We start from the raw sequence: 27,533 nt of genomic DNA, 5'->3' as shown, positions 1-27,533 counted from the left end.
TTCTGCTGTTCCAAAACTGTATGGAAGATCACTTACTTGGACAGTAGCAGTATAAAAGGTCTTTAACCTGTTTGTGGGTCTTCATCTTAACTTGTGTGGTGAAAAAAACCCCAGCCTCATGCTGTATGTTTACTTAGCTCTTGAACTAAATATCTATGGCAACCTAAGAGGAAAATTCCCAGCATCTCATGCCAGAATGTTTTAAAATATTGATGAAGATTGCTAAACAGAAAACTTTCTGTATAGAAGAACAGACATAATTGTTTTCTACAATCATTTCTAAAGAAACCATGAGGCCTGAGCAACAGGAGAGAAAAAATGTTTTTGTGGAAAATACAAATATCAGGGTCTTCTCCTGGTAAAAGTCATTCCTTTCCAGGTTGTCTCTTTCCCATGTTTTTTCTCCCTGTCACAGGCCATCAGAGATTCAGAAGTGACATTTCTGTTCTTTGCAACAATTGAGTGTTGTCTCCTTCCCATTGTCCTGGCAGTTCAGCTCTCCACAAAGTCCAGGCTTCCCTAACCTCCCAAGCCTACAAGAACTCAAACCAAATAAAGAATCCTAACCTGTCACTCAGTCTTCTTTGCTCACAGATCTCCTACATGGCTTCCTATGTTCAGCCTCCTCTGTGACAGGCAGCCTCCCTCGGAAGCAGGGGTTAAACTCTCTCCAGGATATTTCAGTTTCCTCTCTCATCTTGCTTCTAGGGTGACCATTCTTACAGACACTTTCTCTATTGAAACAGGAGTTTGTTTGCTTCTTCTAAACCACTTTCCTGAGGAACTGAAAGACTAAGAACAAGGTCTTTGGTATGTGTAATGTGGCACTATGTCACGCGGCACAGACAGCATGTATTTCATAAGAACATAACCATTAATATGCAGACGGATCGCATGGGGAAAACAAACCTTGAAGGCATCATCAAGGACTTTGAAACCATACTTTTATTTCAAAACTCAAGTATGTGATACTATACAGTACAATACAGGAACACTTGTGCAAAATCTTACAATATTACAAATTTAAATATGATACACAAAAATAGTGCCCTTTTAAAATTCCTTTTACTAGAAACATCTGTGCTGTGCAGGAAAAACAATAAATGTGTCTTGTTAAAGCAGAAAAATAAATATTGCACCTCAAGAAAACTATTTCAGTGTTAAAAGCATAAATAACAGATCTATTTCTTGTTATCAGATTTGTTCTTTGAACGTAGAAGAGGTTGGTTTTTTTTTCAGATAAAGTAAAATAATATCCAATGGATAAAATTACATTTAGAATAGTTTTTGAGCTCATTCTAGTTTCCTATTTAAAAATGCGTTGTCATTAACTAACTGCAAAACATAAGCAAAAATATTTCATGTGCTGTTAGTCATTGTGGTTCATTATTTCTAGTGGACAGTTTGCTCAAAGTAGTTATAAAAAGAATTTTTTTAAAAAAATAAACTGTATCTTCATCTTTCCAACCCCATTCAAACCTCTTGCCTGTTTCAGTCCATTCAACAATTAACAACTTGGTGGCTAAATGATACTTGCCATAGACATGCAAGTAGTTCAGTTCAAATCAGTAAAACTACTGATGGAAATTTGCCTTTATGCGCTAAGTCCACAAAAGCCAGTGGGCTGAATTTCGAGAGAGGATGGAGACCTCATTTGCCCACTGACCAAAAAAACTTAGCACATGCTTAACATTAAGCAGTTGATATCAATAACTTCCTACATGTATTAAAATAAAGTGTTGGATTCACATCAGTGAGTTGTAAATAAAAAACAATTAATTAGATTATAGGCATTTTTAATTATTTTTCCTCAGTGCAGCACAACATTTCCACAATCACATAATCAAATATGTGCTGTAATTTTTGGCATAAAGCATTCTGAATCTTCAGGATTATTTACCTTCAATTTTTATTGCCTTATTAATTTTTCAACACTATTTGTAAAGAATAATAAGTTAAAGAAGCTGATTTTAATAAGGAAGTATTCAAAGAACAACTGACAAGTTTCTTCAAATACTGAAAGTATGTGAAATGTTACAGCAGTTCTTCATAGTCGGATATTCTAGTTGAACCAAACAGATACAGAGTAATTTGCAAGAAACCTTCTTCTGTCATTCTTTACCAATTACCATTTTAGACCAAATGACACTTTCCCATTATCCATTTTGAACTTCCTTAAGCCACTATTCCTAACAATATGTACTTTAAAACAAAAACCAAACCTCCCTACTGCTCGTAGACTTTCTCTCTCCACAGAAAGTTGTAGTATTGTGCTTTTTTAAAATTTATTTTAATTTTTTCTTTCATGTAAAAGTCTCCCAAGAAAAATATGGCCAAAGATGTGACAAACAAAATTCACCAGCAGGATATTTGTTACTAGAACAAGGAATGTAAATTAAATTTCTGACCGAGTTAGAAACTTGTTTTCTTTGATAATTGAATTGAGGTTCAGTGTTTACACCAAAAGAAAACAAGTTAATACTAACCGCATCTGAACCAAAATTACAGTACTTCATAACATACTTGTCCTTCAGTTGGTAAGCAGACCTGTTCGTCAGTCACAGAATGCCAGAAGAATGCAAGACAGCTACAATCAAGTGTCACACTGGTTTTGATATTGTGGTTCAATTCAAGCATATAGCCATGGAAAGACAAACAGTCAGCAGTGATGTTCAGCAGGTATTCATAGTACTACCTTAAGTGACGTGTCTTTTGGTCTCAGTCCTAGGAGGTGTGGGTTTTTTACAGATAATGGCTTCACTATTTAGAAATTGCATATCTAAAGACTTCAGGATTCCACATTCTTGTGTAAGAAATCACAACTTCCAAATAGCACAACTGTTAAAAATTTTGGGCAAAAGATTAATCTATCATGACTTGATAGTTTGGCTTTGAAAGCATATCAGAACAGTTACATAGCTGGCATCACCATGAGGGTGGTGAGGCACTGGCACAGATTGTCCAGGGAAGTTGTGGCTGCCCCGTCCCTGGAGGTGTTCAAGGCCAGGTTGCATGGGGACTTCAGCAGTCTGATCTAGTGGGAGGTGTCCCTGCCCATGGCAGGGGGGTTGGAACTGGATGATCTTTAAGGTCCCTTCCAACCCAAACTATTCCATGATTCTATGATTCTGATTCTAAAATTCTGAACTACTAAAAAACATGCAGTGACTTCTTTAAAGTCCTCACTACTTTCATATCCTGATTCATCAGGCACTGGTAGGGTTGTGGCTGCAAACAGAACTGTGTTCCCCATGCAGATCTCAAATGATATCTATTTCCAGTATTAGGAATAGGGCAGAGTTTTATTTAGTGGGGTCACCTGTCTACAGAGGTTTCAAGACTTTTTCTTCTTTTCTTTGCTTCCCACGCTCAAGACTGTGGAGTTTTAGGCTTGGGCAATACATCTCATCCTTCAGACAGCAAATTATTTTTGCTGTAACCAGTACTGAGTCTGAGTGGTGCACACAAATTCGTTGCAAAGCATGTCCCTTTGATATATCAGAAGTTCCCAGATTTAGGTGATGATATAAACTGCCACCTAGACACACCTAGAGCTTGTTCTCTACCCAATAATCATGAAAAAGAAAATTAAATAGACTCTTAAAACCCAGAGGACTTAAATGCTGTTAGTACTTCAACAACTACCAAAAAATTCAGGAAATGCAAAGTAAAGCACTAACTGCAAATACAGGTTTTATGAGTTGCTCTAAAACCACAGCAGATGTCAGTGCCCTGTGCAAATCATTCTTTTAAATATCTTGCTGGTTGCTGATTACCTGATTACTGCCATAACCCTTACCACAATTAAATATTACTTTATTGTATCACTAATTTACAATAAGAGGACAGACGGGATTATTTATCAGATTGTCATTTTGGCAAAGCATGTTCATAATGTATCCCTAAACTTGATGGTGTGGAGTAACTCACTTGTCTAACAGATAACGTTTAACAACCATAAGGATGACTAAGCACTACCTTTAACTGTGTTCTAATATGCCTACTTGCTCAGGTACCATAAATACGTAGATGTTCCTTTATTATTCAGTGCGTTGCTCATGTTGAAATCCTGAGTTCCACCAGGAATGTTGATGGGCAGCAGAACAGCTGGCCTTCCCTTCAGGTCCCTCTGATTTTTCATCACAGGAATTGTATGAATGGTAGATTCCCAAGACCACAGCAAAAATGATTATCGCAGCCACTACAAGCCATACCACATTCCAGTGTTTACACAGTTTGGGGTACAGTATATGTACATAATTAATGATGACTTCAAGTCTGCTGTAAAATTAAAAGAAAACTGTTACATATTAATCATATGCAAATGTATTATCTTAAGCTTTTCAAATAGAGAAATTTAATAGATATGTGGTGCACCATAGGTGTATATTCCAAATACAAAGACCTTGTCAAAGAAGACTCAGTTCTTTTAAGAGCTGTACACTCAGATTATGGGTGACATTTGCAAGACAGCTGAAGACTGTAAACTTGACTTCTGTTTATCCCACCTGTCAACTGGCAAATCTCAGAGCTTGATATGATGTAAAATTCTGCACTGTTCATAGCTTGGTCATAGCTTCCAGAAGGAGCAGGCACCACCAAGTGCCTCCTAGTCAAAGCTAGGCCAACGTACCTAAGGAGCTTGTCTTAGTCTGCATCCACCTTTCTAGATGTACTGAGAGACTCACCTGTGAAGACTGTTTGGGAATGACATACAGCACAAACATGGGCATCAGTTTCTTGAATTACAACTTTCCTGAGACAGTGCATGCCTACTGAGAGATACATTCTGGCACCTAAAAAACTTTTGTGGAATATGGAATATTCCATATGGCATATTATCTTGGAATATGCCTTCGTGTGAAAATACTGTTATTTCAAATGTACCTCCTTACACTGGAAGAAATTATGTCAAGATAATAGTATAAAACACTTGGTTGGGTACCACAAAAAGAAAAAAGGGGCTCCTCTTTCATGGACATATTATATCACTGTCTCACCTGCTTTTCAGTTTTCTTATCTCATCTTCATTTTCACTTTCTTCATGTTCATCATGACTTTCTTTTGTTGTCTCTTCATCTTCTTCCTTCAGTTCTTGAAGTTCTTTGGTTTTCTTCAAGCCTTCCTGATAGCTTTAACACATAGAACATTTTTCTTAGTCTAGCACGCTATCAAGCCTGTTCCTATGAAAAACTAGCTTTATGTTTTGTTACATGCAATAAAACACAAGTAGTAGTGTTACAGCATTCAGATGAGTAAGAACTAGCTAAAGACCATGAGCATGGGACACAGACAGACACTGTTCCTTAACAGAGGGTTATATGATCTCTGTTAACAAATTTATCATCTTGAAAAAGAGGTTAAAGTTCTCATCAGAGTACAACTTTTTTTCTGTGGTGAGGGAGTTGGTAAGCATTTCTCTCTTTTTCAGTCATCAACACCCTCTAGATATTTTTTTATCATGGAGAATATGCACAAATCAATGCTAAAGGTCGGTGGCTCACTGGATTCTGCAGGAGAGGATCAAAATTTTTGTCTCGCTCTTCACATAGCGCACAGTTCCTTGCTTCACATGTAGAAACAATCCCCAAAGCTGTTAATTGTCTCTGAACATATTGTGTAAAGCACTTTGTGTGACACAAACAACATAAGTTTACTGCAAAAGTTGATACCTAATCTTTACTCATTTCTATGTACACTTTTCAGAATAAACATTTTAGGAAGTTGTTTTGGATTATCCTGTCATGAAGCCGAACACTGTTGAGATAAGAACACCCACCTACCTCAGAATCTCTGATATAATGAGTCGCACAGTCTGGCTAACATTAATAAAGGATGAAAGTGAACAGCTATGATGCAAATATAATGAGTGAAACTCATGTTGTTTCCCACATTGCTTTGATTATGACCATCTAGGAGCTAATATCAATTATGCCATTTAGCATTTAAAATTACATTATAAAAACATATGTCCTCATCTGGTAGCACATTTTTACAGATCTACTTTACATAAAATATTCCCACCCTTTGTTATATGCCTCCTCTTCTATCTTTGCTTTAGTTTCAGGACTGATTTCTTCCAGCGCACTCTGTGTCAGCACAGTTGCAGAGGTTTCACAGTCCGGCTCGCCATTCGACTTACCACTGCCAAGACAAAAGAAACAGACAAACAGAAAACACCACCACTGAAATGTATTGTATTTGGAGAGTACTGCTGAACAAGAACAATCACAGGCAATTTTTGACTCCTGATTTTTCTTCTTCAATGTACATCGAAAAAAAGTATGTATTTCAAAAGAAAAAAATTAAACACCAAGCAAAATTTTATTTTGAGAGTGTTGTAATTAAAGGACAGTAATTAATACATTTCTAAGAAACTAATGCTTGCATTTTGATTCTTCTTCTTTAAAAAAGAAAAGAGCAGAGCACTGGTTTCCTGGCTTACCTGTAGCATTTATTCGCTACTTTTTTAAATATTCCCCTCAGCTTTCTAAAAGTCATCTTAGCAATAATAATAGTAATAGAAATAATACCAATTCTTTATTTAAGAAAATATTTTTCTTATTTGCATTTAGGTACTCTCTCCTGACTTTATAAGCTGAACTGATGCACAGGTTAAAAAAATAAAAACACATATGTAGCTTTTGTCACTGAAACTTTTCTTGAGCAAAAGTTTGGAACATTTAGCCTAAAAAAAAAGCCATTATATATTGTTGTCTTTCTGCAATGCTCACCTGTCTTTAGTTATTTAAGTCTGGGAGAAAGAGTTCAAGTTATTCAGACATGACTGAGCAAATCTATAAAAGCTAAGGTTTAATAAGCTCAACAGGGGATCCCATTTCAACTTTTAGAATCTAAATAATTTTGTAGGCCTTATTTTCCTGGCACAAAAATCAATGGCAGAAAAATTCATACTGATTAACACCATCTGTGGGCAATAGATTTCCTCTCAAGAAGTCAATTAACAGTAGACGTTATTTTCACTTGGACTTTAAACATACCATGAATACAAGCTTGAAGCGCTTAAATATACAAAACCAGTGAAGTATGTGATTTTATGCTACCATAGCATACATGCTTATGCTCAAACTTGAATTTCAAGTTCTACTTCTATTACTTGATAACACAATTTGTCTTCTTGAGATCCAGTAAGAAATATTGGTAACATTTTTTTCTAGAATTTCTGTACACTTTCAAAAGATGGGCTAAATGTTGCAGAATGCTGTTGAATCATAACAACTAGTGCCCTAGTTCTCTGGTTTTGTTTTCCCAGTTGTGTATTTTCATCCTTGGTAAAGCACAGAGATAAAAGAAAAACATAAGATAAATTTTGTCCTGCAATATTCTGTACTGATGTGAGATCTAGATATGTTAAAGCTTTTAATTTGCATGTTTAAAGTATCCTTATAAGCTTTTATTTAAATTAATATTGCAAATATTTTACTGTGAAATTGTAGAAAGTCTAAACAACCAAAGTAGTAGCAGTAGTAGTAAGAATAACAAAAAAAAAAAAAATCAATGATCAATGTGATATTTTAGTAAGTTTTAGTTCTGAAGCACCAGCAAGCAACTTCCTTAGAATGCGCAATGTTTCCAGAAAGAGCTAAGTATTTGGAAAAGTGCCTCCCAATTATTTATTTCTGCTTTCTAGGCTGATTATGCATATGAATATAGTATAAGCACACAGTTTTATGAATGCAACAGTCCCTTTATACGTAATGGTAACTGTTTACAAAGACTTTGTGGAACGGCTTGAGTGTGCCTTCTGTCCTATCCCAGCCTCACATTTTCATATTGCCACCTTTGGATTCTATTACTACAGACGCTGTACATTTCAAGAACTTGAATAAAATTAAATTACATGCGTTCACGAATTTCAACTCGAAGAACTTAGAAGTTCTTTCCAGAAATGTTTATATGCATGTGCTTTCCAGAAGAGCAATTTTTTGCTTTCCTTGTTCATATAACTATTATTTTGCTCCAAAGGTAGTACTGTTCAAACCCATGGAACTGTCATGGAAAATGAATAACAACAATACACTTTAATCCAGCCAGGACATCTATATTAATGCTAAGTACAGAGTCAAAAGGGTAAATGTTTTAACAAAAAATATTTTTGCCATTTATAGGGACTAGAAAAATATAGATATTGAGGGATTTGCTTGTTACCAGGCTGAAGAAAAATGTCCTCTTTCATATCCATTGTAAAATGCAAAGTTCTCTGTCTGTTATAATTTCAGGTTGTTAAAAATAAAATCTCAGCCCTAGTGCTTTAATTTAGCTGAATGTTCAATTCATTTTACACTAGAAAAAACCCAACTATACAATTTAATCACTGTTTTGACTTCTGTAAAATTTTGATGATCTACCTTTATGATAAATTATATTTTTTAATTCCGTATGCTTATGTTTATTCGTATAAATTTAAAAACCTACATGATGCTGAATATCATAGTATTTCAAAATATGATTCTTATCAGCTGGCCACGTGGTGAAACGGCAAGGGCAGAACACAAACTTCTGTGACAGGAATAGTCAAGTTAAGGAATATTCACATCCAGGGTTGCTCATGGCCCACGTCAGATACAGCATTAACGTATTCCAGGAAATGTATTTCTCTAAAACCTCGTACATCGTCTGTAATACTCTTGGCTTTGTGAAGTTCTGAAGGCAGGCCTACTCAAATGTTTAAATCTATAATCTTCTGCTGCATTTTTCACTTAATGATTTCTAATGAATGTAGGAGGTCGATTTAGTTCTGAGATATTCCTTGTAAAATCTTTGAACAAGAAAAGAACAATAATATGGTGACATAGTAAAAATACAGTTACCAGATTGTGAATCAACCTAAGGCAATCACTGACTTCAATACTTTATGCCTTGGTATAACTTCTGTTAGGAAAGACAGAAACTATAATTTTCATTTCATACTAGGATTTAATAGGTAATGAGATGAACCAGAGAAAACTCACTTTTCTAAAAGTGCTGGCAGAACAGGAGTAGACGTTAGATTGCTCCTTCCATTACTAGATGATTCAGACTGTAAGCGAAAAACAGCAATTAATGTTACATCCAAAAACTAATTTCAAATCATTCTTCAGTAAAATGGCAAAGTCAATACGCTGCTTAGGTTTTCTTCTTTAATACAGAGCTTCCAAATTACCCCTGCCAACCACAATGAATAAACCGACTTGTACATTGAGAATTTTCTGTGACATTCCCTTCTACTTCACTTATATTTTCCAAGAAAAGTCTTTCTTGTTCATATATTGATCCATGAACAGTATAATTCTACTGCTTCTCTCCATACTATCGTAGAAACATTAATTTGTTAGCTAAGGTTTCAGTGAGAAATTTTGAACAAGAATAAATCATAAGAAATCATAGTAAATAAACACACTTAGTTCCTCCTGAAACAACTCTGAGTACATAATAACTAAATTGCACAGATAGTTTTCTTAAAAGTAAAATGGATTTAGATTCTCAGCAACATCTCTGATTTAAATAGCCCTACATTTTAAACACAAAACTGCATAATTTTCAAGAAATATCTCCTTTTAGCTCATCTCTGAACAGTCAGTATGCCTTTGAGTTTTCCTCCAAAGCATTTATATAGATCTATTTATCTCAGATTAGATTCTTAATTTATTAAAATTTTACAAAAAAAAAAGCAAGGCAAAGGCTCTGCTAATCCCAGTTCATCACAGAACTTCTAGATTTGTACCATATAAGTTTCTGTACGTTAATTATATGATCTTCTTTTCAGTGGACTTTTTAGGCAATGAAGAGAAGCAGACCAGTCATATTCAATGGGCTCCAGTTAAAACTTCTAACTTACAGCATATAACACTTTTTACTACTTCTTTCCAGTATGTTTCTACAGATTAAAAGGCAAATTGCCTCAGCTAATGTCTAAAGCCTCTGAATCACCAGCTGTCCCTATTCAGCTCTGTGCCCAAAGTGCTTGTTTATGGAGGTAGATTCTGAAGTCACATGCGTCTTACACAACAGGAATTACCTTACCCATCCACTAGGATGGGGTCAAAACAAATTAAAACAAGGAAAGGGCTTACATTTTTTATTAACTATGGCTTGGCCCTATGCAAAAGTGGTTTAGACAAAAAGAAGTAGCTTTAAACCGTGTGTTTTACTTACCAGGGATGGCATTGAAGGTATAGGTGAAGCTGTTGGTGACTGACCAGGAATGTTTAAGGAGTTAAATTTAGGAACAACAGCAACGCTGACTCTCCTCCGAGGCATATTCTGTGACAAACAACATGTTTTTTTTCTGTCATAAAACAAGATAGGCTGAAGAATAATTCTACAAGTTAATAGGTGTGGCAAAGGTGTAGGTTAATGTCCATTGGAGGAAAGGAGAGCAAAATTAGTATAGATGTCTGTTAGGGTTGTCGTTTCCCAAAAAAATTCCTGTAGTACTGTCTGGTATGGCAAGAACTTAGTGTGAAATGAGGTGTTGTACAGGGATGCTACTGTTTTCTCTCTACACCGAAAGCCCAGTAGTGGAAGTCACACAGAAGATACGTTCTGAGCTGTTGTTGTCAGTTCTTACCAGAGGCTATTATCTTTGGTTAAACCAGATGTATAATGATACTGGGAAAGGTGCCAGTGTCACAATGGCAGGAAAGTAATGAAGTTATGCACAAAACTCTTTTCTCACTATGTACCCATTATGATATATTGTACCCATTACGATATATTAATTATTTCTAAACCTACAAATTATAAATTAGAGAAACAATAACATCCGTTCCCTCCACAAAAGAACAGCGCTTTCTCCCCCACCCTTGAGTTGTTAGATATCTATCTAGCTTCATGTGAGATTGCTTACATTTCCCAAAGATCATAGAAATTCTTTATATGATAAACATGCTAGCATTACACAATGTATTCTAATTCAACTATAGATCATATGGCTGTCATTAGGTAAGTAGCCAAATACTTCATCCTGTGACATACACCTAATGAAATCTATGCTTCCCACTGAGTAAAAAATCCAAGCATGTATAGCTCCTAATAGCTTCATCTTAGTGTGTATCCCAATACCTCTAAGATTCTGCTCTAGGTAACTTTACAGGAAAGGAATTAAACACAGGTTTACTAAATATATATAGGAGTCATCTACTCCACAATCATGGTTCTAGGAAAAAAACCAACTACACCTATTCATCAGCGGCAGAGATTTATCTAATGTGCTCTGGGAAAAATGCTACACTGGAGAGTCTGCAGCCATGTCATTTGAGTGTTTGGGGTTCCCCCTCATCCCGCTAGTATTTGGACTTGCACTTTTAAAATTTAATCTTTGGGGGGGGATTTTGTTTCTACTTATCTGGTTCTCATTCAGAAATCCAGTCTTGCTCTCAGCATGCTTTGTGCTCCAATTCTTTCTATTCAGCCCTCACAGGTGACAGGAATAAACTAAAGCTGAAGAACCAGAACCCAAACAAATGAAAATAGGAAAAGAAATAGTAGACTGAATATAATGCCTCTGACCACCAAACTTCACTGTGGTCACACTGGGACTTGGCTCTCTCAAATCACTTGTTGTTTTAGGAAGTTTTATAATAAACTTGGATCTCCAACTCTTGGAATTTTTGCAGAAATCGAACACTGGCAATATTAAAATTATTAACTGGTCAAGCCAAAACTGTCTGGGAAAATCACCCTGAATGCTTTGTGAAGCCAAACAAGATATTCTTGAATAAGCCCTACTTTAAAATAGCTGTTTAAATCTAAGGTACTCTGAAAAGGATATAATTCTTAAGAAATGTGGTGATATCATCATGGAATCCCTGATCATATAATTAGTTTTGATTCCAGCTTCATTTTCTTCATGGAGGAACTAGTATAAAGCACAGGACCTAAGCCAGTCTCTGGAGTATGTGGCCTGGAATACAATTATTCTTGAATAAATAGGTCCCTTTACAATTTATACCTTTAGAGTAAACATTACCATTATTGCATGGAGTCATTCTTACTCAGGTATGCAAAATTACGAAGTATTTGCACTAAATTACAGGAACAATACTGAGAATTTACCAGCACTATATTTTGAACGCAGCCTATAAAACTGAACGTATGTAGACAATGAAACGTCACTACATAAAATGTTTACTTGATTTTCTTTATATTGTAGAAATACCTTTCCAACAGTGAGAGACATAGATCTTGATGAACGAGGTACTCCATCTTCTGCATAAAAATAATAGATAAAGAACAGTCTTAGACTATATAAGTATAAATAATATTAATAGAGCCCTTGCTTGCATTTCAAAGTCAGATATTGTATATTTGTACAATGTCTGTAGCGACACTGTAGTGTTTATCTGTCATACAGTTCTAGTCTCAATTACAAAGAATTGCAAAAAACTGAACCATTAATATCTCTACTGAGATCAGGCAAAAGCTCTCTATTTACATCCATGTACAAGGTTTTGCGAAAGAAAACATGAGTATTTTAGTTTCCAGCAATCAAGGGAAGAAAAGGTTACAAAGGAAAAAAATTGTTCTCTAGCAATGAAACTTTGCTGTTTCTGTCATCTCAGAGGTAGTTGTGTTAAAACTGTGCAAATACCTATATGTGCAAGAGGCCACTGAAAATGTCTTTGGAACTTATCAGAATTTGGTAAATTGAATTACCATACTACAGTATTAAGCATGGCTTATATGAAATATTTTAGCTGCTGTGTCTATAACTTTTCGAAGTCTACTGCAGATCAGAACTTCATTAACCGGTTTAACAATACTTTACTTTTTATCACTAATAGCACCAACACCTCTCTGTACAGAAGCAAGATAAACACTTAAATTTTATTTTTATATACCAGATGCACCATAGCTTCTGCTAGAATTCTGATTGGCAAGTTTCTTGAACTCCATTAGTTCAGCATGATCCTTTTCATACGTTCTTTTCAGATTTTCCACATACTGCATCATTACTTCTGTTGCCTTTGACATACGCTTCTCCTAAGGAAGAAAAAGGGAATACTCAGGTAACCTCCACACTTCTGAAACAAATAATTTGCCTCTATGTTTAGGTTCTCTGTCGGGGCTAAATCTGGAATAGCTGTTCTAAACAAATATTGGTACCTCCGTGACTGAAAATTCCTAAGCTAAGTTGAACACAAATGCACTTGCATTCGTATATAATCACAGAATATCACAATTTATTTAATCATGTATTTACACAGTCTGCCTGCATGCCTGTGTTATTACTTATGTGGTATACGTACATTTGTTTTCAAACCCTCGAAGGTTCTAGTCACTGGCATCAGTCTAGTTACTTTAGTGGGCAGACACAACAGTTGAATCTGGGAGGGTTTGGCTGTGTTCTCATTTATGCTTGCTCTGTTCTTCTACTCTTTGTAGTTGTTTGACTAAGCTATTGCCAATGACAGGTGACTGAACTAGATGAGCTTTTTGACCCAGAAAAACTTTCTTATTCATGTTGCAGATTTTAAATTTCTTGTGATGCAGCTATAGTTCTGAATAATGTATACGCTCCTGTTGTACGGGTGTTGAATAGCTTCATGGATAATCTTCTTCTGTTTGAATTCTATTTCCAGAGTGAAATGGTGTCTTATTTGACACTACAATAAATGTCCTTAATCTGTCCAAATGGGAAATAAAATTCAAAGGGCTAGTATAACCTTCAGCTATGGCTGGAAAAGAGAACATGTGCAGTCAGGATACGTGTCAGACAGCAGGATGTTCTTACCTGACGAACAGCTCCAACCATCTCAGCACGACTAGACAGCCGAGCAGCTAAACGCCGCAGAACAGCAATATCCTCCAATAGCTTCTGGTATGCTTCTCTGTGTTCATAGTGATGCCATAAGTGAGCTGAAGACTGAAGTGAAAATATATAAGCTTTATTGTCATGTCTTTCCACTTTTAATTCAGATGAAGTAGCCTAAGACACAGAAGTGGGTAGATATGTCTAGGCAGAACTACACATGGACAAATTAGCCCCAGAGGAGTGCCATCACTACCACCAGAGATAACTTGGAGCATGCTGCTCCTCTGTTCACTGCATACTGCAGGCATACATTTTGAGGAGTTAAAAAGGGCTAAGCACATTTGCAATACTTTTCTTTTTGAAAGTAATGATGAATCTTGCTTAGCTACCTATGAACTTTATAAATGCCAAGCTTATTTAAACTTGTACTAACAAATGATTGCCAAAACACAAGGAATTTTTTAATTTGCTGAGCACAAGGTGTTAAGAAGGTAATTTATGTTCTTTCACTTCCATGATACTTCACTTATTTGGAAAATATTCTTAAGAATTCCAAATGTAAAAGAGTAATCAAAACTCATTTGGCCTGTAAATCAAACAGCAATTGCAATTTCCTAACTGTGTTTTGTCTTTCAATGCACACATTTATGCAGTGGATTAATAATGTCACTTTGGTAACTCAGATTAATAGTGAAAAGCACCGAAGCACTAATCCTTGGGATTAGTTACCAAAAGCAAGAGTGAATGTATATGTCTCACTAGCCAAAGTCTTAGTGAACACCTCTTCATTGAATGAGTTTTCTCAGAAAAATTTGTTATGAGAAAGCTCAGTACATTTTAGTTCAGACTTACAGGCAGACTTTGTGATGCTCAATGATTTCTGTATTGTTAAAACGCAATTTCAGGATGCACCAGTTTTGGCACTGAGATATCTTAAATAATTAATCACTGTGTTCTGGTCACGCAATTCTCCTTCTGACATGTTATGTAGTGCCCTAGTTCTCCACAATCCCACACTTGTATTGCTTCAAGAGTAAGTAGATGCATTGAGATGATTTGTGTGAGAATAATAACCTCTCATCCTCCTTGTCTTCTCTTCTGCCCCCTTCAAAAGAAGGGGGTGATGTGCAGCAACGTTTTGGGTAGAGACATTTGAGATATCACATTTGTAGTGCAAACCTCTGGTGTAGAAACAAAGCCAAGACCTTAGTGAATTTGGCAAAATGACAAAAAGTGCAACAATAAAACCAAATCTTAAATGTATTTATCACTAAAGATAGTGGTACAACAAATTGCAGCTGAAATTTGACTGTAAGACCCAAGAAGGCATAAGGGTATCTCTTTGAGAAAAACATGTAAGGAACAACAGATTTTCAAGTTTTTCTTGGCAACTGTAACTTGCTTATTTTCTCAAACAAATCTGAAGTTCATGTAAATCAGATTCCTTTTGAAGCTGGGGTTTTGAATAAGACATCAGTTATCACAAGAGTGATTAAAAAAATCATGAAGGCTAGTAAAACTGTCATTGAGCTGTATAACATGTGCCTGTCCTAGAGAAACGAAGATAACATCCCTTGGAGACTGGAACAAATCTAGGTCTAATATGATGTAGATTATACAGGATCCACCTCTTCATTTAATTGCTTGTTTGTTTATTCCATTGTATAGAACAAAAGCTTTCATATGAATGGCAGTTTCTACTTTGTTATAAATAACATAAAAAAAAGCTTGTAAAAGCTGGACTGTAGCGTGTGAACTGCATAAAGGAGGAAAAAGCTAATCACATCTGTCCCATGTTGGCAACATGATCCTAGGTGCCTAATTAGGGATTCTTAACAGAAATACATATAAAATCTAAGAAACTACTTGTTTTCAGTTTTTAGAGCCCTTATACACTAGTTGTAAAAACATGTATACATGCAAAATATTATAATGAATAAAAGCCTTAGACTTAATAAGTTCCTTCTGTTTGCTTTTTAAACAGAGAACAGAGGGAAGAGCAGCAAAGCATTTCAGGAAAAATTAATCTGGAAATGCAAATTTGAAATTCCAGATGAAAAGATGTAAACATCACAATCTTTTAAAAATTGTATCCTTTGTTACCTGATGATGTTCTTGTTAAAGTAATTTGAAGAATCATATTTTCTCCTACCTATTTCTCACAAGTATGGCAGCACCTCTTTGTATTATGCGAATTAGGTCTGCAGGTATTTCATTTAGGGTCATGGTATCTAATGTCTTCCCTTATTTTGCATAAAAGCGAGTGCAGCACATAAGTTGACACATATCAGATATATTTGTCATTTCAGTTAGAAAGTCCAGACAAAGCTGTCAAGGACTGAAAACTATTGCTGATAGAAGAACAAGGACAGCTGGAATAAAAGTGTATTCAGTCCAACAACCTGATCCTGAAATTGCCAGTATTCCTTAAGTAATCCTCGCTGTTACCTTTCCTATACTGCCTTCTATTATCTGTAGTTAAGATCTTTCAGGTTTCAGATGATTTTGTTATGTCACCTAATCAGACACTTCCAATTTGCTGCTAAAGAAGGTTTGCCCAGGAAAGAATGGATCAGTGCTCAGGCTACAGCTCTGAATGCTCTTAGCTTTGTCACAGGTTTATTCCAATAACTCAACAGCAAATTGATAGTATTTATTCCTGAAATTTGCTAAATGCAGGGTAACATCCTCTATGCACTTCTAAAAATGGTGGCCCACTCTAGGAGAAAATGCTGCCTTTTGTGTAGAGTGGTAGACAGCTTACAGTAAGGAGCTTCAGCAGTAGAAAATGAAATTTTGGGCTGAATTTGTTGTAAGTATAAGCAAGCATGGCCACACATATTTCAAACGCGTGCACTTTCATGCATATAGTTCAGAAAAAGAATTATTGTTTTCTTACTGTAATGGCTGCTTTAAAGTTTTCCAGTTCCTTCTCAGTGTTCTCTTCAGTAAGATTTCGCTCTCTCTCTGCTTGGTTAATTCTAGATTCCAAGGTATAACTATCATTTCTGAAGGCCAAGGAAAGTTGTACAAATACGTTCTGTTTGGATTAAAAAAAAAGGCATTTTTAAATGCGTCACAGTAACATAATTTTCAAAAACAACTTACAAATAAGATATGTGGTTAACAAACCAGTGCTTAAATAAGTACTGCAACAGAAAAATGAAAACTTTGTTTAATGTAGTTTGGTTTAAAAATTATTTCTCTTTATTTCCTCTAAAATCTGAAAAAAAAAAAAAAATTGCTGCCTCTTTTCCTGAATGTTTTTCTGGGAGATCAGTAGAGCAGAGACACAATGAAGGAAGCAGCCTACCAGAAGTATCAGAATCACAATGGATCTGTTTTCTAGTTGGACTTCCTCCAAGGGTCCCCAAGGTTTTTAAACAGATAGTCTGTGCAGAGGAAGTCCAGGGATGAGCTCACCATTAGCATTGTTTTACCTAAGGGATAAACACCTACCAATGAAGCCAGCAAAAGATTAAGTGTGAACGTTTTTATTCTCTTGCACTCTGCTTATGTTTGAAAGACTGTTTCTTTCTTTACCAGATGCGTTATTTCTTAGGATTCATACTTTGCAAAGCATAAGGCACTAACTGTTCCATTGGATTGGAGCTATGTAAATAAAGACCTTTTTCTTGACTGGTATGTGGAAAAAAAGGAAGAAACAAAGTCAGTAAACTAATGAGCAGCCTACAAAAAAAAAAAAATCAGTGGCTTGAACTGAAAAAGTAAAAATTATATAAACTGCAAGATATCATCAAAAACTGCCCCAAAGCTCCTAGTGGCCAGTACAAAAATGGAATTTCACTCATTTAGTTTCTGGTCTCATTAAATCTCAATTTTTTTACTGTTTTAAATATAATAATTTCCAAAATGAATGTGTATTTTATTACAAAGAATTCACAAACAAGTGTTCTACTTATTCCTACTCAGTCTTTTTACAATTTATATTATCTGGAAAAATTGCTCATATTCCATGAGATTGTTATTTTGATTGAGCTCAATATGATTTGCTTCCAAGAAATATTTTTTTTGAAAAAAAAAAAAGCCAACTACCTGTTTCTAATAACCACCTTTAGGCTTACCGTAACCACTGTATAGTGAGGCATATATTGAAAACAATAAATATAGAAACATATTTACCTCAACTTCTTTTTCAGTAAGTGGAGGGGAGCTAGATAAAAAATAAATAAATCACATTTTAATTAGTTTTGTCTCTAGAAACAAAGTAATTGCAATATTTCATTGAAAAGAACAAAAAAAAGTTAGCTAACAATGATCCTGACCCTGATTCTGACAGTGAAAAAACCCCTATTTGATCATATGAGTGCTTTACCAGAAGAATGATTACTGACTATACAAAAACTGAAAGAAAAAGGGTTACCAAAATGCAGTTTTATCGAATGCTACAAAAGAAATGAGATAGACATTATATTGCAAGATCTCACTTGTCATCCCATGTGTTTGAATTTACAGGTTCTTATTCCCTGTAATTGTTCCAAAACATCAGAGCTATTGAGTTTTATGCAAGTGAACAGAGAAGAGAAACACTGAAAGGCATGACTGAAGCTGTATATACGAATTATAGTCGTTGCCAACGATAGGAATTGTGGTTGACATACCTCTCATGCACAGTGCAGACAGGATACTTTCAGAAATCTCAAATATTATTGTAATATTCATTGCACCATTAATCTCAAATATAGAAATCAATGCATCTGGCATCAACGAACAGCAGGTTTTTCTTGTTGGGTAGAAAAATATTGATACTTCAAATAGTGGCTAGAAAAAGGGAGGCCAGTACATCCCCTCTGTTGGAAAATCATTTTGTGCCTAAAGTATTAGTATTCCTATTACCTACAGTTATTCTAGGAGGAAGCCTGCTAGAAGGATTAGCCCTTCTAGAAAAAAGTTCAAGCATGTGTATGTGTTATATAACACAGCAGAGAATGATAAATTTTGTGTCTTTCCTTTGGATGGGAACGTTCTGAGAAATTTATAATAAGAATGAAAATTTATGTGCATATTTATTCAATAGATTAAGCCAAACAATTAAAGACTACCTGAAAAACAGAAGATCTGTATATTATCTGATCCTCAAAGCCTGTTCAGCATTTACCTGCTTTGTTCTTAGCTATGAAATGACTTTTCTTTTCTGTATTTGATTACAGTCAAGCAATGGTCTCTTGGAAGTTCTTCACCTCATGCATTCATTTATATAAAATGCTGTACATAAAAGTTCCTTCAGAACAAATGTTAAATATTTATTTCATCTACACTTATTGAGTGCCTCAAATGACTGAAGGCCTCTAGTATTTATAGTATAAAAACATGAGTGAATTTAAGCATAGTTTTGGCCAAACAATTCTTTGATTATGGGTATGGTTTTAACATCTAATAAACATTTTTTGTAATGATTTTATTTTTATCAAAGAACAGGCTTATACAGAGATATGGAGGAAGCTTAGATTTATTCTCACGCAATACAAAATAAAGTATACTCAGTCTCTAAAGCTATGAGTGGTGCAAGGTGGGCAAGGTATGCAGTGATAAATGCTTAATTTGAGCTTTCTTCCCTATATTTCCTTGGCCACAGCAAAATAGTTTTGTGAAGTTACGGACTTTTGTGTGATTTTAAACACAAATCTCACCCCAAAAAGGAAAATTCCAAACTAAAGTAAAACTAAATAAGTTAAATTCTGTCAAGAAAATGTTAAGTTTGAGTTGTAAACTCAAATCAGAATGAAAATAGGTGTTTCTAAAAGTCTGGAAAAACACCTGGCAGGTATATTCTATTATGACTCCACCTCAGAAGAGTACAGACCAGAGGATTCCCGTGCAATAGTTACATTGCATCATGCAATAGCCCTATTTTCACATGATCTCTTGTATGGAGCTACCCTACAAATACATAACATGCAGACGTGCTGTTTCAGATTGCATAAGAGGGAGAGGACAAACTCCTGAGCCATGACAGGTGTTAAGCAATCTGTTGAAGAGTGCTTATGCTCCAAGACCAGGGAATCTGCAAGCGAGTCCTTCAACTGCATTTGCAAAATAAACTCCTTTTCCCTGAAAAATTGCCACTTGCAGAAAAACTGCAGAATTCTTACATGCCCAAATTTTAACATTGGAAAACATTATCTGTCCTGATTATTTTTCTAGGGGAAAAAAATTCTAACATTTTCAATATGAATTTATGTCTGCAGCAGCAAAAAAAAATCTATATCAAAATGAACTTGCAGCTTGTAAGTTAGGCTTCAGACATTTTATGTAGAACTTGCAAACTAATTTTACAAATTGGCCAGTTACTGGAAGCATTCCCCAGAATTTTTCAGAAAATCTGCTTTGCACATTTTAAGATGCAGCAATTTCTCTGCTTTGATGGATCTCCTACGAATGGAACTCCATAAAGAGAGTTCACTGGAAACCATCAGTATGCTTTCCCCCAGATGGTGTCTTTCTACTTCTAATGAGCTTTTACCTTCCTGGAAGTGATTTGTGCACTCGTAGTTTTCGCAGCAATACATCAGGAATGCTGGGCATGACATCAGAGCTATTCTTTGTCTCTTCCTCTTCAGTGGGGGAAGGGAGAGGTGAAGGGCCTAAAGACATTTTCAAATAAAAGACTTTTTATGTTATTTGAAAAGTCATGCATTAACTACTAATAGCATCTCAGAACCAAATAGGACCTTTTAGCATAACTGTGTCTTTTTTAACTTCAATGAGGCTTTTACCCCAACTCTACTGGGAGTAAAAGTGAACAACAAGAAAAGGTTCATCCCTTCATGCAGGATATGACTTCCTTTATTGCATATGGCAATACATCTCTCATCTCTCTGTTACTGCTGAAGTAAAGATCCCCTGTCTTTCTTTCAAGCAGTGGCAACAAAAATAATTGGTATAATTGTCACCCTTTATGTAGAAAGACTGAAGTTAAATACTCTCTGACAGTCTCTAATGCACTGAAAAAAATAATTATTGTATTAGTATTTATCCTAGAATTCAAACTGACCCTGAATTCATTGCTGGAACATCTAACATAACATTTTGCATTTGTGCTTTACCAGTACAGTTACATCATTTCTGGAATATTTTGCCACCAACCAAGATGAAATCTAGTACAATGTGCTATACTACAGATTCTGTGCACCATTCATGGTGATGAATCTACAACATGTGCTTGCTTGCACGGCATGTTCACTGAAACAGGACATAAAGGTTATAATTATATTCTCTATTTCTGTCACTTTCATAAGGACCAAGATATGGCTCATTATTTTTTAATAGTTTCTTAAAGAAGAAATTTTCATTTTATTCAATTTCATATATAGTAAACCCTTTATCTCCTTCTGTCATGCCAGAATTTAATGAAGGACTCTCCTATAGGAAAGTCAGGTTTCCAAGTCTGAATTTCAGTGGTGGGAAGATTTCTTTGTACAGCTCTCATGTTCATTTGGCATAACAGAAAGATTCTTGGACTTGCAAAACAAGCAGTGTGAAAAAGCTCAACTTTCGTGAATGTGTAGAGCTTTAGTATGAAAGGCACAAAAGAATGTGAGATTCTCTCTAGATACATTTTAGTACTATGCATTTCCTCTATATTTAAAAATTCCAGTATTTACTGAAGAACAATCATGTGGGTGCCCTTAAAATATCAGCCTGACACCACAGTATCTCCAAATCTAGTATTTCCCACTTATCTAGACTTCTGTAAATACAAAGCCGAATTTACTCAGATGATCACAATAACTTGGCATTGATAGCAAAACATAATGGAGCCAGTATATTTGATTCATAACAGTAATAATGAAGTATCTGCCTATATGCTGTTATTTAATCAAAATTACTACTCCAGTTAAAGAGTACAAGGTGGCTTTTAGGACAATGTAAGGAAGTTAAGTCTCCTTAACAAATGAACTAGGAATTTGACCTCTTGCTTGTTTTCCCCACTGAGGACAAGGAGCTGACCCTTAGTGATCTGGCTATCATTTAGATAAGTTACCAGACTTTAAAAAGCTCATGATAGTCATGAGATCTTGGTTGAAAGGCTGGATAACATAATGCTTAGCTTTTAATAACTTTTTTCCTCAAAAGTTTCAAGTCTGTCAGAATTATGTAAAAGGTTGGTAAAATGACAACTATTTTACAGTTTCAGACATGGCCTGCTAAATAACTTCTGGCAAATTATATACTAGCAGAGTGACAGGAATAATATTACCATATCTAAGAATCAAAAGATATAATCACTAATTACAGAAAAAGGATGAGCCTCTCTTAATCTTGCTTCATTAAGACTGAGGATGAGTCTGTTCCCAGAGATAACACAAATTATACTATCTCCACCTCAGTTAGTGTGGCCTTAAAAACACTCTGAACAAGTTCTGACTTAACTACTTCCAAACAAATATACAGTTTTGGTTTAAATTTTTCGATGGATCACTCAGCTCTACTATTAGCTCTTCCAGTTGTTGAATTGTCCTTAGGAGTACATCTTTGATCTTTATGTCTATTCTGAATCTTTTTAGATGCAGGTACTGGCATCAAATCTCATTTGCTTGTGTTAGATTGGAAAATAACTTTTGTTGCCAGATTTCTGTTTCCTGATTCATGTAGAGTTCATTTTCCTTATTAAAAATCACACAAATTGAGCTAAACCACCACACACTTATTCCAAGGCATATTTTTCTAGTCCTTCAATCATACTTATGTCTCTTCTCTGGCCTTACTCTTACTCATCCACACTGACGTAGGGCTGTGGACTAGAAGTGAAAGTGCCATTTCAATATTTGCCTCTAAAATAAAAAATCAGCATACCATCTCTTATTTATACTTTCAAGGACCACATTTACCCTGGTGGCCGCAATACCTTGCAGAGGTCATATCCATTCAATCCATCTCTGCTGAAACTTGGTGATAGCCCTCCATGTATTGCATACAAGCTACACTCTGTTCCAGGTGTGCACCTTTTCATTCGGTTGGAGTAAAACCCATACTAGTTGCTCAGCTCAGATCATCAAGAAATTCAGGTCCTTCCATTACTGGTCTCTCTTATTCATCATTTACTACCCTCCCCCATGACTACTTCATTACAAGTAATATTGCAATTGAAGAGAAAGACTTTTTTCCCTCTATATATTAGTCAATTATAAAGATCAGATTATAACAAACATGCACTCCTTCCAATTTATATGATACCGCACCTTTTTCCTGTTCAGCTGCTTCACTAAGTTCAGGAAGTTTAAGTCCAACTAAATTTTGATTTCTCATCAAAATATGCTCCTGTTAAGAAAAACGGAAACATTTCTAAGTAACTTAACTAGAACGCTCAGTTTAAATATCCCTGTCATGTGAAAACTGAATATAACATTTACTTTAGTTAATAAGCATAATAAAAAATTCATATTAACTTATAGTCTGATGCTACATTGCGTAGATACATATACATTCACCTACACTCTCTTAAATATTACATATTTCAAATTCCATTAATGTATTATTTAGAAACATTTCTAGTCATGCAAACAGATTTGCAACATGTGCCTCCTACTCAAGTAGAAAAAATGAGTTCTAGTAAATGAAAGCAAAAAAGCAATTATGGATATAGCTGTAGTAATAAGTATCTCAGAAAGGAAAGAAAATTCAGAAAATCGGATATGTGAGACTTTGCCACTTTGACATATTCAGTAGAACTTATTCACACCATAGTTTAGTATGCTACAGCAGCAAGTTAATACCTGACTGTTACTGTATACTGCCTCTGTTCCTTACAGGCAGGAAAGAACATACTCAAGGATTAAACCTTGTTATTGTATTTCTCCTTCTATCATCTCCTTATTTTCTACTTCCATATTCTCAAATATGTTTAAAATTCACAAAAACCTGCTTTTGTTTATAAGTAGACAATTCCTACTGGAGGCAGAATTCAAATCTCACTTAACTGGAATTATATATCCTATTGTATTAATTTTCTGATTTTAGTTTCTATTTGCGCTTAACAGCTCCTAGGACTTTCAAAATTATATGGCTCCAAATTTTCACTAAAGATTTCTGTTTATATGCAGGTCTCAGCCCACTCATACAGAAATCAGTCAATTAGTCCATATATAGTGAGAGCCTGTGGATCTGAGGACAATCTGAGGACACACAATCTGAAAGAGCAGAAAAAGCATAACGCAAGGAAACAAAGGAAGTAAAACAGCGTAAGTGCCTCTTTTAAAGAGAATGTTGTCACATCCTGAGGAAGGAAAGATTCTTCAGATCTGGAATTCTCTTTGGAAATCAGAACAGATCACTGTAGTCCCAAGTATGTTTTACAAATGACACGATAGTTAATCAACTGCTTCCTGTTTATAGGTCATGTAAACAATGCAAAAATGAGATATATTATGTTTTAGACTCACTTGTCACAATGAAATCAATTACTACTTTCCTGACACCAGCATTACACTTCTGGGGGCCACCACCTATGTGTGCAAGGGTATATGCGTATGTGCACCTTGTAGATGCAACAATCCAGTTCATAGAATCATGGAATCATAGAATCACCAAGTTGGAAAAGACCTTTTGGATCACCGAGTCCAACCATGAAATAGAACGATTCCACAGAATTCAGTTACAGGTGACTATTTACCAAAGTTCCAAAGTAAAAATATCACACAATTCTGTATTGATGTTGCTGAAACTCTTTCCCATGATATTACCATACATTTCTTCTAATGACAAAAATTGCTGAGGAAGTTGAAAATGTAGTAAGATATGAATATAAATGTAAAACAGAATACAACCAATGGCTAAGACTAACCTCTCTGAGCTTTGTCAATTTCTGCATTCGAACTGGTTGAACTTGGATTTGAAGGTCTTTGAATGTTTTGAATTGATTGCTGGATTTATTACCAGCCCCAAGGCTTTTATCGTCTTCAGAAGGTAATTTTAAAGGTGTTTTGTCTTTCTGTCCAGGCTCCAAGCTATCCCACGATACAGCCCGTAGTAGAGGAGGACGCAGTCCACACAGTTTAAATTCTGGTTTACATGAGACTTTATGGTCCCTCATTTCTGGAACAGGAAATTTTAGCTTTGAGTCTATATTTCTTATCCCTGATCCTGGTAGATGGCTTCTTAAAGGAACATCTATTTCTTTTGTTTTCTTGAGGAATGATTTTCCAAGTTCATTTTCGCAAACATTCATGCAAGTATTAAGAGACATTCTGCCACCATCACCACCTGAAGGGGTGCATTTAGGTAAAGTATCCATGTGTTTACGTGGATCAAAGTTTTCTTTTTGTTCTGAGAGCTCCTCTTTGGAGTTTTCAAATCCAGCAGAACGAGGAACCAGCCTTCCCTGAGAAATCTTTCTTTGATCATTCTGCCTTCGATCAATTAATCCTTTTGCAGCATTCTGCAAGCAGAGGGACACACATAAAACAGAGAAACAAGACTTCTCTTTTCTCCTGTCCAGGAACAGATATTCACTGTAAAAAGCCATTTCCTTTTCAGAGACATTTGCTTTTAAATATATGTTCTTGACAAGCGAAATAATGCTTTAAAGGCACTTGAAAGAACACTGAATTGGGAATCTCTTCTCTGAACTTTTGAGATAATATTCTCCCATTCCAGAGTCCATTACAGTAATCCTCATATGGCCAAGTTTCTCATTACATTAATGAAAGGTTTGTCTGTATCTTATAGCACCTTTACTTTCCTTTGATAATTTTCTGTTAGTCCATAACCTCCCATGGGAAACTACTATGGGCACTTGTACACAGTTAAAGCACATATTGTGATTTTCTCCCTTCTTACTTTGTGTTCAGTACCATAGACTAAAATTTGTCTGCAATTTCTGTAGGATAACTGCCAAAAGAATGCGTGCCCCTACCTTGGCTACTTTGGTGCAGAATCCATATTTTATCTAACAGCACCTGTGTCAGCAAATTAAAGCAACCAATATACAGTCTAACTGTGGGCTCTGCCTTGGATGTGTTGCTCTTCTTTATAGTTACTGCTCCAAAATTCTGCTGCTATACTTTTTTTTCTAAGTATTGCCTAGTCCACTCATAGAAAAATCTCTTTAAAGGGCCATCTGATTTTACTTAAAATTATTTAGGAAGCATTCAGACAAACTACTCCACCAATAGCTGTGTGGAGTGGTAACATCCTATTGGTGATGCAGAACACTAAGTACAGTAACATCTTCCACTAAACCAAAGAGGTCTGGAAGAGGATATCTGTCAGAAATTCCAGCATACACTGAAGTGGCTGAAGTATATATTTTTACTTTAAGTATAAAGGTATTTAATATACTGTTTTTAACTCAGCAGGGCTTATGATAGGATGTAAACGCTAGCTGTATAGTCCATTGCTCTCCACTACATTTGCAGGTGCTTCACAATTTCTTAGAGCATCAACATTTTTCTTTTCACTCAGTGAACAGTGTTTTACCTTTTTTAGTCACATAAGTAACACTCATATGTGTGCTAAGACAAACAGGCAGATTTTGTTCAACACAATGTGAAAGACTTACGTCTGCAGTTTGCCTGTCATCCTCTTTCACAGTTCTGTTATTCTAGCAAAATAAAGAAGAAAATATTTGCCTTACAAGGTTACCTTTCACATCTATGCTGTGTTAGAAATTTGAATCTCTTAAATTTTACAATGCTTGCCACATTTATTTATTAAGAAAATTTAGGGATTAGTTTTTTCCATAGATTAGAGTAATACTGGATTGTTTTCCATTTTCTACACTTAACACATCTCTATGATCCTCTGGCACTTGTTACCTCATGGATTCTTTTTCTTGAGAGTTAATATTTATTAATCTCTTATTCTAGAGAAAAAAACTTATCAGTAACCCAATCTTGGTATATAAAATGGGATTCAAAACATCCCGTTTTCCTCAGGGATTTGCAAGACAGCATAGTTTAATGTAGTACTGTAATGACCAGGTTACTGCACAGACTATTCAGTTCTTTCTTACCTGCCCTGGAGATACTGACTCGATGCCAGGGGTTGTGCATGCATCAGGCCCTAGGAAGACACACACATAATTAGGGCATATCCTGAGGTTTAACTCAAAATCTTCACTTCTACAGCATTAGCAAACACATACATGCACAGATCCATACAATTTACACGTGGAAAATACTATTTGAAAGAGGAAAACAGTTATATAAAATGCAGTAAGTTAAAGATCATTAAGTATTCCCAACATGCGATTACTGAAAATAGTAAAAAACCAGAACGTAAACTAGCAGCACCACAGGTATAAAAATATAATTAAGAATATATATTGTGGGCATTCATGAGTTTTGTCATATTGAGGAGGAGATGCTTGAATCTACAGATTTTTTCTTCTCCTCAAAAGATACTATAAAATACATTTTTGGTCAGCTTTTATAAGTTAAAGTTTGAGCCTGCATAGATCAATTTACCTGATGGAACTGGAAGAGTGAGAGAGTTGCTCCGAGATGCTACTGGTGAAACTTTGGGACTAAGTGTTGGGGAAACTGCTTCATAAAAACACAGACAAAGAAAATAAACAACACAAAAAAAAAAAAGGATAATTTTACTTTCTAGGCTTATCGTTTCTGAATTTTTAAAATTCAGATAATATTAAAACATGCATCTCATAGTCATCACTTGTGTTTATCCAGAACCTCACAAGTAATTTTAATTGCCAAGTTGTACTAAGCAGGTTTTATCTTGTATATCTGCCCCAAACTAATACAGTTCTCTTGATATACAGAATCCTTAGTCTCCTCAGTTTTCTGATACCATAATC

General features: G+C 35.3%; 1 protein-coding gene across 11 annotated transcripts in view; it reads right to left on the bottom strand.

Moving 5' to 3' along the window:
- Positions 1–928: 928 nt before the first annotated feature.
- Positions 929–27,533, bottom strand: part of IRAG1 (inositol 1,4,5-triphosphate receptor associated 1) — a 92,089-nt gene continuing 65,484 nt past the window's right edge. For 6 of the 11 annotated variants that reach the window (XM_054067633.1, XM_054067634.1, XM_054067632.1 and 3 more), the window contains 16 exons: positions 27,184–27,261; positions 26,730–26,779; positions 26,277–26,318; positions 24,561–25,154; positions 22,960–23,038; positions 20,241–20,361; positions 17,900–17,930; positions 16,656–16,796; positions 13,736–13,867; positions 12,843–12,984; positions 12,161–12,210; positions 10,156–10,263; positions 8,973–9,040; positions 6,025–6,144; positions 5,001–5,132; positions 929–4,281 (listed from right to left, as the gene is read on the bottom strand). In XM_054067633.1, the coding sequence (XP_053923608.1) occupies positions 4,041–4,281; positions 5,001–5,132; positions 6,025–6,144; positions 8,973–9,040; positions 10,156–10,263; positions 12,161–12,210; positions 12,843–12,984; positions 13,736–13,867; positions 16,656–16,796; positions 17,900–17,930; positions 20,241–20,361; positions 22,960–23,038; positions 24,561–25,154; positions 26,277–26,318; positions 26,730–26,779; positions 27,184–27,261 (2,129 nt within the window). In that variant the 3' untranslated portion in view covers positions 929–4,040. The remainder of the gene's footprint in view (positions 4,282–5,000; positions 5,133–6,024; positions 6,145–8,972; positions 9,041–10,155; positions 10,264–12,160; positions 12,211–12,842; positions 12,985–13,735; positions 13,868–16,655; positions 16,797–17,899; positions 17,931–20,240; positions 20,362–22,959; positions 23,039–24,560; positions 25,155–26,276; positions 26,319–26,729; positions 26,780–27,183; positions 27,262–27,533) is intronic. The other 5 variants (XM_054067636.1, XM_054067635.1, XM_054067641.1 and 2 more) reach the window with 5 other exon arrangements.

The sequence above is a fragment of the Cuculus canorus genome, chromosome 5 (assembly GCF_017976375.1).
Source record: "Cuculus canorus isolate bCucCan1 chromosome 5, bCucCan1.pri, whole genome shotgun sequence".
Lineage (NCBI taxonomy): Eukaryota > Metazoa > Chordata > Aves > Cuculiformes > Cuculidae > Cuculus > Cuculus canorus.
The sequence above is the reverse complement of the archived record's forward strand: the minus strand, read 5'-3'. Positions and strand labels throughout refer to the sequence as shown.